The sequence below is a fragment of the Atta colombica genome, unplaced genomic scaffold (assembly GCF_001594045.1).
Source record: "Atta colombica isolate Treedump-2 unplaced genomic scaffold, Acol1.0 scaffold268, whole genome shotgun sequence".
NCBI classification, from domain to species: Eukaryota; Metazoa; Arthropoda; class Insecta; order Hymenoptera; family Formicidae; genus Atta; species Atta colombica.
In genome coordinates, this window is record NW_017259368.1 from 552,391 (window position 1) to 565,201 (window position 12,811).

General features: G+C 30.6%; 1 protein-coding gene across 1 annotated transcript; it reads right to left on the reverse strand.

Moving 5' to 3' along the window:
- Nucleotides 1–4,496: 4,496 nt before the first annotated feature.
- Nucleotides 4,497–7,710, reverse strand: LOC108689287. The gene is made up of 4 exons (XM_018196009.1): nucleotides 7,534–7,710; nucleotides 5,355–5,548; nucleotides 4,841–4,951; nucleotides 4,497–4,632 (listed from the first exon to the last, which is right to left on the reverse strand). Exons 1-4 carry the CDS (start codon nucleotides 7,708–7,710, stop codon nucleotides 4,497–4,499), a joined length of 618 nt encoding a protein of 205 aa, XP_018051498.1.
- Between the last annotated feature and the right edge of the window lie 5,101 nt (nucleotides 7,711–12,811).

Below are 12,811 nucleotides of genomic sequence, written 5' to 3' on the forward strand. Positions count from 1 at the left end.
CAAGAAATGATCGTCAATTAAACGTCGAATTGATGTCAAATTGATATTGAAATCATCGTATCGATATTGATTCAACATCAATTCGATGACTCATTTCTCGCTGGATAATATTTACTTTTTAAAAATAAAGTTTTTTAAAAAATATTTTTTCTGTACGAATGCTTTTTGCACTCATTGTATATGTATGTTATATAGTGAGTGCAAAAAATATTCGTATTAGGAAATTTTTTATAAAAAGTCTTATTTGTAGGAAAGAAACATTAATTAGCAATTTTATACAATGAATACATTCTGTTCTAACAAAAACAAACGAGCTTCGCATGTATTCCTGATTTTAGAAGCTAAATTTCTCGATTGTATAAACAAAAATCGCTACGAACATTAAAACACGTTACATTCAAATAGTAATAACTCTGATAAAACTAAACGAGATGTAAACAATTTTAAAAAATCCAATTACTTGAAAGATTATAACAATTGTAATGCTGCAAATCGCACGTTGTTAGGATATCCCGTTGCCGAGTAATTAAAAAAAATCTACTTATTTTTTTATCAGACCTCGTATATTCTATAATTAATACACATTTTTTTTATATATATAATTTTAAGAAACATACAGTCTATTTTATTCTTTATGAGTAAATTGTTGATTATCCAGCAAGAAATGATCAATTAAATATCGTCAATTAAATATCGAATCGACATCAAATTGGTGTTGAAATCATCGTATCGATATCGATTCGACATCAATTCGATGATTCATTTCTCTGAATAATATTTACTTTTAAACTGAATAATATTTACTTTTAAAAAATAAAGTTTTAAAAAAAATTTTTTCTGTACAAATACTTTTTACTCGCTGAATGTATCGATCAGATATCATTGATTATTATCAATTTAACCGTGTCGACATGCCGACAACATCAAGACTGACATGCGAGATTCACGAAGTTCTACACACACACACACACACACACACACACACACACACACACACACACACACACACACACCACACACACACACACACACACACACACACACACGCGCACGCACGAATATAGTTGACATAATCTTTCCTACGGCAGGAAATTGCCCAAGAAAATCATTCGATCGTGGTCGCGGGGGCGCGTCCGAGGGTTGACCGAGTATTTTTGTGTAACGACGAGGCAAATAGAACTTCCTGCGTAGGACGGAAGACAGATCCTTTGCGGTAAAAATATCCCGTAACTCACTTCGGTATAAGCTCTTTAGGAAGTAGGAAATTAGCTCACCGTGGAAAAATGACGAACGAGGAATGATCGATCGGTGACGGCTACGTATATACCGTACAGAACACAGCATGCTGTTTATCTGCGTCCCGTTCAATGTGTCTTTCCAGGGATTTCCTGGGTATATTTCAAATACTTATATTTGATGTATAATATTTGAAATACAAATTGTATTTCAAATACAACACAAAATGTATTTTGTATTTTAAGAAGATTTGATGTTTTTTGTATTTGAAATGCCAAAAAAATCCTTGACAATAATCCTTGAAACGCGAATAGACCTACTAGCTGCGTTTGGAAACGTTAAAGTTATGATAAAAAACGAGACGTAACGAGGTGTAACTGTCGTAGTCGTGACATAAGATAAAAGATCCTCTACATAAAAATCGTAGTCGGTTTTGAAGTCTTAAATCGTAGGAAACCAATCAATCATAATTAATATAAGGAGAATACTTGATTGGAATTGGTCAGTTTCCTACGACTTAAGAGTTTACCACCGTCTATGACTTCTATGTAGAGGACCCTTAAGATCTGTTCTACAATAGAATCGTAAGCGGTAAGCCGTAAGAAATTAATTAATCATAATCGATTATTCTTCTTACACTGACAATTTCTTACGACTTACGACTTGCGACTCTATTGTAGAACAGCATAAGACAAAGAAGAACATTGATATTGCAGTCGTGACTAGTGGGAAAAGTGCACGCAAAAAAAATTTGGAAGTATATTGTATTAAAAAGTATTTTGTATTTTAAATGAAAAATTTAAAAATATTTTGTATTTTGCATAAAAAAATATTTTATATTTACAAATTTTGGACGTATTTCGTATTTGAAATACTTAAAAAAGTATTTTGTACTAAAAAAAAATTTTTGAAATATTTTGTATGTTTTATTAAAAAAAAAGTATTTTGTATTTAAAATACGAATTTTGAAAATATTTTGAATTTTGTATTTCAAAATCAAAAGATTGAAAGTATTTCAAATATTTTGATTATGTATTTTGCTCAGTCTTGTGTGTTTCTAGCACCGATTTAGGACGCAGGTATGCCTTCATAATTCTTTTTATGATCGACTATACATATATGTTCTTTTAAATGCATACGCTATTTTCCGCTGTTGAGATTACAGCATAAAATTTTAAAGACGACGTTAAACGTGTTGTGCTTAATAAACGCATCAATCTGCCAGTAATATCACCGGAATGCAATGTAAATGTAATGTAAATGCAATGTAAATAGATTAATTAATTAATTAAATTAATAATTTATTAAATTAATTAATTAAATTATGAATCAGTCAAAACTGAATTTGTTGGAAAAATCCTTCAATAGAAAGTTAATGAAATGTATTAGCAAAATTACGTAAAAGTAAGAAATATCGTTTGATTTTCCGCGTGACAAAAGCATGAGTAATCGGCTTGGGACTGCCTCGTATTATCGATGTGTCTGGCAAACTTTCTTTTTCATCGTCATTCACTCTCTCTTTCTCCGTTTCCTCATGCGACTACATCGAATATTGGAAATGTCACTTCTTTTGTTATGCCTGACGTACTTCATCTGCAAATTCATTAAAGCAAAATGATATCAAGCCGCTTTTATCAGCTTGATAAATGAAAGGACAGATTTTACATATTAAATAGGAATTTTAAATGCTAATAGCAGTATTAAATTATTCTAATTAATCTAAATCAATTACAATTAATGATTACAATTAATAACAATATAATTTGCAGAATACATTGTATTTCTCTTTCACGCTTTCGAGAGAATCGATGCCTTTTGCAAACAGCGATCACGATTTGAAAAAATTCGCGTACAAAAATAACTCTTGTATGTTAAATATCAGTATGTAAATTCACGAGACTCCTGCCTATTCGATCATACGCGAATTCGACAGATACATTTGCAAGCAATTATTCCGGTCAATATCCGGAATCTCCGCGTCCGCGGACACAAACGAAAATGGAAAACGAGCTGTTTTATTTCATATCGACCGATCGTCGAATTAAGCGGATATCCTCGGGCTTACCTGCTTATTTTGATCTTCTGCAGTGCTCGTCCACGAGAGTTACCCGGTGAATGATCTCCCGGTTCAGTCCAGTCCGGCCTGAAACGACCGTTATTATTGCAGTTAGGTGAGCATGGAGCATTGTCGAATTCATTAACGTCCAGCTGCGTATGGGCTTCACGTTCCTCTGGCTTTATTTAGCAAACGATTAACGGCTCAAGAGCCGAAACACATAGCTGGGTGTGAACGTAAAATATTGCCACTACTATTAGTGTGATTAACGTTTTTCTGATTGTATCGTCGTAAATTCTTTTAAATTATAAAAAAAGAATTTAATTTTCAATAGAATAAAAAATTTGTCTCTAAAAAATCATTTTAAGTTACTAATTTAAAAAGGATTATATATGAACATATTATATATACATGTTTTTAATAAAACATTACATTGTTTAAAAAATGTAAAAACTTGGATAGAGTTTATTTTCATCATTTATGTTTCACAAATTCACGCTCTTAGATTTGTTTTAGATGCAATTTAGATTCGTTAATTTTGTCACAGAAATACATGGAACTTAGATTAATTAATTACGAGTACCGAAATAGAAACTTATTTATCTATGAAGGGAGGAAAGTTATAAACTCGACTGCCAGTAGCGATATGCATTCGAAATAATAAGACCATTAATAAAAGCATATCGGGAAAATAATTTCAAATATGAAATCAATTCCATTATTTTACTTGTATTAATGAACTAATAATAAGCGTTGTTCGCTTAATTATACTAGTTTAATGATAAATGTACTTTATGTATAATTTGAAATTTTCAATTGAAATGTTCGTTTGATCAGAATTGCTTATGACGCCACAAAAATTATCTAGGAATTTACGCATTTTAGGAATTAGTTTCTAGCGACAACTATTTAATTCGATAATTATTTTTACCAATAATAACTTTGAGAAATATTAAATAAAAATGACATGGGAATATACATGGATTGAATTACTCGTTTTTTTTTTAGATTTATTTTATTTCATTGTGTTTTATCGATGACTTTTGACGCATACATTTTTAGATATTTATTCGCGCAGTAATATCGGGAATATCACAGATTTTTCGCTTACAACAAAAACTACGCTAATTAAATATGAAATTTAATGGATTACGTTTATACACAGTTTTATTATCAATTTGATAATTTTTTAATTGGCTATCTCTCACATTTCCCCTGTATATAAATTATATAACAATAATTTCAAGAGTGAAAATGGACAAGGATAAACAACCTCACAGTCACTTTTCATTCGATATGCAACATCGTAGCAATCGTAATTATCAGCATCTTCGAAATTTCTAAAACAAACAACATTTCTAATTTTAAAAATTATCATTTTAACAATATGACATTATAATAAATTTTTTTTGTTACAATGCATTGTAATTTATTTTAAAATTTAAAGATTTAAAAATTTAAAGATCATTTGTGATAGACTTTGTAAAGTACTAATCTCAAATTCGTAAATATCGATTTACTTTAAGATATGCTGAGATAATAACTTACCTTAAAATAATTCGTATAGCATCTTCGATAATTGAAAATCCTGGGGGACTTAGTATTGTTTCCGCTTCGCAAATTGTGCGCAGAATACATAATCGTCCTGGTAAGTTTCGACTAAAATGGATAACAGTCAATGTTAATTGATTTAATCTTCATACAAAAGTTAACATAAAATTTCTAGGATGCTTGGAGTATTATACATTTATAACATAAAAACATGTAATATTTAATGTATGTCCAATAAAATTTCATTATAAAATCAATATTATATATTTATCAAAAGCTTGCAGTACATTTCTTTCTTCTTTTCTTTATCTTAAATATGTGTACATACGTGATATCTGTTTTAATTTTATGCTTACAAAGTAATTTAACAAAAAAATATTATTCTTATAGTTCATTAAATATTTAAAATTATATTTCAATTTTATGTTTGACCGTCTTCACAAAATTTTAAAAAATCTCAGTTTGATCGTGAAACATGATTTAAATAAAACAAAAATAATTTTCTCTTTACCTGTCCAATGCTAATTCCAAATTAGCATAAAGTTCGCGCCTATGTCGTCGTTTTAGTTTAGACGGTCTTTTGATAGAAGTAACCTTCTTTAAATCTTCCTGGCTAGGTATAGGCCATGTTGTATCGAATTCTAGGTCTAAATTCCAGTTTTTAGGCTCATTAAGTTGAATAGCCTTTAGCAAAATAAGAGTCATCTAAACAGACAATTCCATATGTATTAATATTTACAATTTAATATGAATAAAATTAAGATTTTTTTTTCCTAAGGATGTTTTATACATATTTTCAAAATGATAATAAAATTATGAAAAAATTACAGATTATTCTAAATTACATAAAAATAATATGACAAATTTGATAATGGTTTATCTGAATCAAGTTATTTTAATAAATAGTAATATTTTTTTAAATCTGCTCTAATAAAAATATATGAAAACGTATTAAAAAAATTATGTATTGAGAGAAGTTATTCGAGCCTAGCAAAAAAGGAAATTAGAAACAAGATTAAATGAATACATAAAAGACATAAATAAAAAAAGTATCTCTCCCTCAGTGGTATTAGAGTATAAATTATATGAAAAACACGAATTTAATTGGGAAAATGTATATATTGTGAATAGTGAGCCTTCATATTTAAAAAGAACTGTATCAGAAATGATATACATAAAAAAGTAAGCATCAGGTTTAAACAGACGAAGCGATATAGAACAATTATTGAATATAATTATCTCCCCATCTTAGATCTATTGTTCCTCACCTAATGACATCACAAAACATTAGTTAATAAACAAAAGATCATAAAAATATCAGTCGAATTTTAGTTAACAATTACATCATTGTTATCGGAGAATCGATTATCTAAGGAATCAAAGAGAGGTAATAACATAATATAATATATTAATCCACAATATGAATAATAAAAAATTTACAGTACAAATGATATTATCTAAATAGAATCCATTATATATATGGTCAATAAACTATGATTCTCCTGAAGACGATTTTGCCGTATAAGGCAAGAAAACCCATCTAAAAATTATTATAATTAGCAACAATTGCGATAGAGAATAGTTTAAAGAATTTTTTATAATGCATCGATTTGCGAAAAACACATGTAAATTTTATAATTCACTGAGGAGGACTGTATTAAAGATTGAAATGATTGTATATTGTTTTAGTTTATTTATCATATAATAATTTATCATATAATAATATAATATTAGCACATGTAAATTTGCTAGGTTCAGATAGCCCCTCTCATTACATAATTTTTGGAATTGTTATTTAGATGAGCCTCTTAATTATTACATTAATTGAAAAATGTATTATAAAATAAATAATAAAAATCTCAATTTTTTAATATAAGTATATTATCCTAGATTATTTACATAGAGTTATCTTGCGATGCAACTAGTTATCCAATAAATAAATAAAATATTTATTGTGATTAGTCATATCTTTGTAATTAGTCAGTGAATCATAATAAAACTTTGCATAAATTATTTTTTGAATATTTAAAGTACTTACAAAAAAAAATGTAAGTTCTTTATCATTTAAAAAATTTTAATTTATAACAATAAAACAAATAATTAATAACAAATAAAATAAATAAATTACAAAAATATGTTATTGAACAAAAATATATTCTCATTTACGTAACTTTCATATATCATTTATTTAACGTGTAAATATTAAACATACTTAAATTTAATTTTCTTTGCCGGGACTGTACGTCTCTCTACTAATACATCTTTAATCGAATTTAAATGCAATAGAATTATATTAGAAAATATTTCTGAAGAGACAAAAATTTTCTTTTTCTTAAATATTTTAGTAATTGTAGTTTCATTTATTGTTGGGCAATTATAATAGGAGATATATGTATACTTCTTTATATTCTCTAATAATTTTAATGAATAAAACATAATCACCAATGAACAAAAGAAATGCGTATTTCACTTTTTATATGAATAAATGCGATTTTAATAGAACGTGTCCGCCTTCGGGATAACTTCTCATAAAAGCACAGTTATCGCGGTAAAATGAGGAGCCTCATCCGTCTAACTGATTTAACCGATTTCGACCTCCGCAGGGCAAGCGATGACACCCTTATAAAAGTCTAGCGTAACAAAAGATGACCCCTTACCGCCCGTTGTGAACATCCAGCCATCTAACTCACCACGAAAGCGCTTCCCTTTGGAAAAGTGAGCTCCCGTCTCCGCCTGGACAGAGTCTCTCCTAACCTTTGGCCAGCGGCACTTAAGTTGGTGTCATTACGGTGACATACCGCCTCCCACAGGAGCAACAACGGGTCCAGGATCACAATGAGAATCAGGACGAGCCACGGGGCTCTCATTTCTCGGAATTATCTGGGCAAAATCGCCCTTTCTCCTTTCGCTTTGCGCTTCGGGCCAGCCCTCTCGGGAGGTCACGGGACGAAGACCATTTTCAGAAAACCTGGGAACATCCTTCGCGGTTACATCGAAATATTGCACTTGTGCACACACGAGAAGCGACTCGCCACGGCGTGACAGCGTTCGTTCAGTCGCCGATCCTGTGTGTTTGCGCTGTGAATTGTCACATTGGCTTTGACAAGAGATGATTTTCGTCGCCGGACGAAAATTTGAGTCAAAATTTAACACGTTGATAACATGATGATCATTCATGATTGTGATGGTAGTTATCTCAATTTTTCAAGAGCAATCTGGGAAATTAGAGATCGATGTTGTTACAGTTCAACATCAATTAAAAGTAACATTACATTTATGTTACAATTTCAACAAATGTAGATACAAATGTGATATAATACATGCTATTAAATTCACATTCAAATTATATTCATTTGAGTTATTTTTAATTCTTAGGTCGCCATTGCTTCAAATGCATATGAATTTAATTAAAATGTTAAACAATTTAATTTGAAAAAATGTATTAAAAATTTGTTTCAAATTTAATTTATTCTTTATTAAATGTGTACGTTAAATGTGTAGTATGGATGTTTTTTATTTTAAAATTAATCACAGAAATGGATCAATCTACATTTTGATAAATTTAACAAAAAATGTTATTTAATTCAGAAGATTGATTTACCATTGTTCTTTTAATAGTTAACAGTGTATGGTGTTACATAACAATTATATTATTGAATACAAAATTATAACATAGATGTTATCTTTAGTTGGTATCAAATGTTTCAAAATTGCTATGTAAAACATACAAATCTTATGGAATATAAATTTTATAGGATATACATAACAATGTAAAAAAAGTAAAAAAAATGTGTTTTAATTATATTACTCATGAAGATATGTAGTTTTATTTAATCGTATTACACAATATTTTATCATTATATAAAAATTATATCGTACATGATAATGAGATATGAGATTCACAAAGTAGACATATTAAACGCCATTAATTACAGTTCTGTAATCGATTCTGTAATCATCTCTTTGTTACAGCTATAACTTTTACGTATACTCTACATGCATGCGAAAATCGACCGCAAATGGAGCGCGTTATCTATTCCACGGACGGAAAATTATAACCTAATACATAAGTCACGTATACGTTATAAACGAGAGTTAAATTTTTCGTAATTTTTCATCCGTATACGCAAGCTGGCGTGCAGAACTGCTTATACTACTTATGATAAGGTATGCGTGTCCCTCTCATACATGTACTACATATATACGTTTTGCTCTGACATAGTTTATGTCGCAGTAAGAAATCTTTCCGGTTGCAATGTGCAGAATAAATTTCACTCCTCGTCAAGTTTTAATATCCCGTTGTGTGAATATACAAAGTATTTCTAAAATATATTTCAGTGTAAAAGAGAATATTTTAACCTCCCCTTAAATAATTAATACAAAAAATAATCAAAAAATATAAAAACAGGTAACTTTCCATTTGATGACACAAGTCGGCACAAGTGTCGTTCTTTTTTTGTTACTCTCTGAATGTCAAGAAGAATAGAACGACGATTGTATCGACTTGTACCGATTTGTATCAAATGGAAAGCACTCAAAGTATTTCAATAAACCCCAAGACGGCGTAATTTGCGACCGTGTCTCGTTATAATTGCACAAGTTTCTTCGCAAATAAAATTATTTAATGACCGAATCGTTTTTGCATTAATCAAGATCGAAGAGAGAGAGAGAGAGAGAGAGAGAGAGAGAGAGAGAGAGAGAGAGAGAGAGAGAGAGAGAGACCATCATCGTAGGCCATTAAAATCTGACAAGCTGTCCTCGTTGCGAAGTCCCTCGACTTTTCTATGCTAATCTTGAAAAATCTCACGGAAAGCTCGGGTATTCTTTATGAGAGGTTCATCGGCTCTCCGTTTTTTCTCTCTCCTTCCCTCCTATCGTCCTTACCGCAGTTCACTAGCGAGAGAGCCTTTAAATTTCGTAAATCTGGCGAAATATATTCAGGAACGGACTGTCTGTTTTATCCAATCCCAAGGATCCGAGTGCGCTCTGACCATCTTCGCAGCTTCCATCTGCAAGGTAATTTTATTTTGGGCTTTCGGATCTCCTCGATCTTCTCTGCTTCAATTCGTTTTTTTTTTCTTTTTTTTTCTCGTCCAACGACGCACTGCCGGTTCCATCCGGCGCTCTGCGCGGCCTTACGGGAAACCGCGTGATTTATTCGGCACTTAAAATCGAGCGATCTTTCTCAGGATTTCTGTTTAATCGCCACTGCTACGTAACGCGGAGAGAATCGCTATCGTAATAAGGGAAGTAATAGATTTATGACTCTCGTGTCAGACTTTCGTGGTCCCCGGTGCTCTAAACGCTGGAACATCTCTTGGATTCGCATTGCGCGACGCATTTATCCTGCTTATGGTCTATTTCTTCGAGTCCGCAACTTCTAACGCTGTTCCGAAGTCCATTTCGGGTAAACAGTCTGATGCATCATTAAGGAAACCAGTAGACGCGGCCTTGTCTGTTCAGCTTACAATAATAGATCGCATACTCGCGGAATAATATACACACAGTTGCTTCTCTCACAGCCACGCGGTGCACTTCCGCAGCACCGAGACATCCGTGATGCCGCCGAGTGTCGCCATATGCGACGTTACGACAATTGCATTACATGTGTTTGCACGTACGGTGGTAAGCTGTAATGCAATTCTCCCCCTGAGAACGTCAGCTGCGGAATTTACATCGTGTCATTAGTGCGAGTTGTCGTCAATTCGCGAAATCATAATCCCCCGAAGTTGAAGTCTCCCAGTTCGGAATGTTGGCACTGACATCGCGTTGTATCACTGCAGTGAAATCTATCCGAAACTTCACGTACGTTGTTAATAGCTTTTCCTAAGTTATATAAGGTATTTGTAATTAACATTCATTGTTTTAAAGGTAATGGCTTTGAGAAAATAATTTTAGCATCAAATAATTCGTTATAAAATTATGGAGTAAATATCTATTTCAAATTAATTGAGGATTAATATTTCCTTATGTATTGTATTTGCAAAAATTAATAATCTTCCGGGAAAAATAATGTTGCAATTACACTGCTATTATTTAAAAATATTTGTTTTCCGGTCAACAATATTGTTCACAAATATTGTTATATGTTGTTAACAAGTGAATTTGTAAAGTATATAGTAATTTGTATTTTGAAGAGCTCTCTCTCTCTCTCTCTCTCTCTCTCTCTCTCTCTCTCTCTCCTTTCTTTGTCTCTCTCTTTTTCTTTCTTTTTTTTTTGCATCGAAAGTTCTGTTGTAATTCGAGCAATTTGATAGTCACAAAGAAATTCCAAGAATGACATCGACTACATAATTTGAATTGTGACGTCATTGTTGTCGACATAGTTGTCGATCTTATTACATAGCTACGGTTACTATATTATTTGCTTTTACACCGCGATATTTTGCCTCCTTTCTACTTAACTAAAAAGACCGCGCGACAGCTACTCAGAACGCTTCAATTCTAAGAAGTCACGGCTTGTGACTTTGCAAACTGTGCAGAAAGAGACAGACAGGCCCAATAGATTAATGCAAAATATAAATAGATTAATTCCTGACAAATGAAATTTATGACGGATGTTTTTAAAATGCCTTTTGAAATAACAAATCATTATTTATACAAATTTAAATTATTGCTTTATGCATTAAATTTATTTTTTGCCATATCATTTTTCGATATATATTTATTGATAATTTTTGATATAATTAAATAAAACTAAAATTAATTTCATAATTATGAACAAATATATAAAATGAGGCTCAAAAGAATTCATCAGTAAAAAATGTAAAAAAGCCTATCAGAGCCTACGTCAGCTGTTCAGATACACAGAAAATTCTTTGTTTTCGTGTGAATGTAACAAAACGAATAAAATATACGTTTCGACCTTCAATTCAGGTCCTTATCAATATAAATCAAAATTACATAAATAATATAAATTCCAAATTGATGATTCCCGACAATTTAATTCGTTCTTCTTTATCCAAATGCCAAATTAACTATGTAATGAATAACTCAATGATTATCAAAAATATTAACTTATACAAAAATAATATAAAAACTTACATAAAATAAAACTGAAATCATATACGTTACTAAGTAGAATCACATCGCTCATCAGATTGTCAGATTTGCTATGTAGTCATTCAAAAGAAACATGAAAACGAAAAATTAGAGAATTATTAAAATCATTTGTCTGAATTTTAATTATATCAATTTACATACAAGCGTTTTCTCGCGATTCGACGTAAAGGTTTTGTAGTGTCAACAATCACAAATATAATGAGAGTCAAAATAATAAAGTCATGTAGTTATTGAAATAAAAATAAAAATAAGAATAAAAGAGAGTAAAAATCAACGTTACAATTCCGTAAACAATGTAAGTCTAAAGAATACGTATCATTTTAAAGTTTAAAGAATATGTAAATTCAGATTCTGTTTCTGTTGCTTTATATGGATCCGAAATCAGTCTTTTATTAAGTATTTCCTTTTCCTCGTCTAATATCTTGATGCATTTTCAAAATCATGTTGATGACTAATTCTTTGTTGATATAATTAAAATTCAGACAAATGATTTTAATAATTCTCTAATTTTTCATGTTTCTTTTGAATGACTACACAGCAAATCTGACAATCTGGGGAATGATGTAATTCTATTTAGTAACGCAATATATGACTTCGGTTTTATTTTATGTAAGTTTTTATATTATTTTTTGTATACGTAAGTTAATAGTTTTGATAATCATTGAGTTATTCATTACATAGCTAATTTGGATAAAGAAGAACGAACTAAATTGTCGGGAATCATCAACTTAGAATTTGCGTTATTTATATAATTTCGAATTATATTTTTTATTGATAAGGACCCGAATTGAAGGATCGAAACGTATATTTTATTCATTTTGTTACATTCACATTACACGAAAATAAAGAATTTTCTGTGCATCCGTACTGATGTAGGCTCTGATGGGCTTTTTTACATTTTTCATT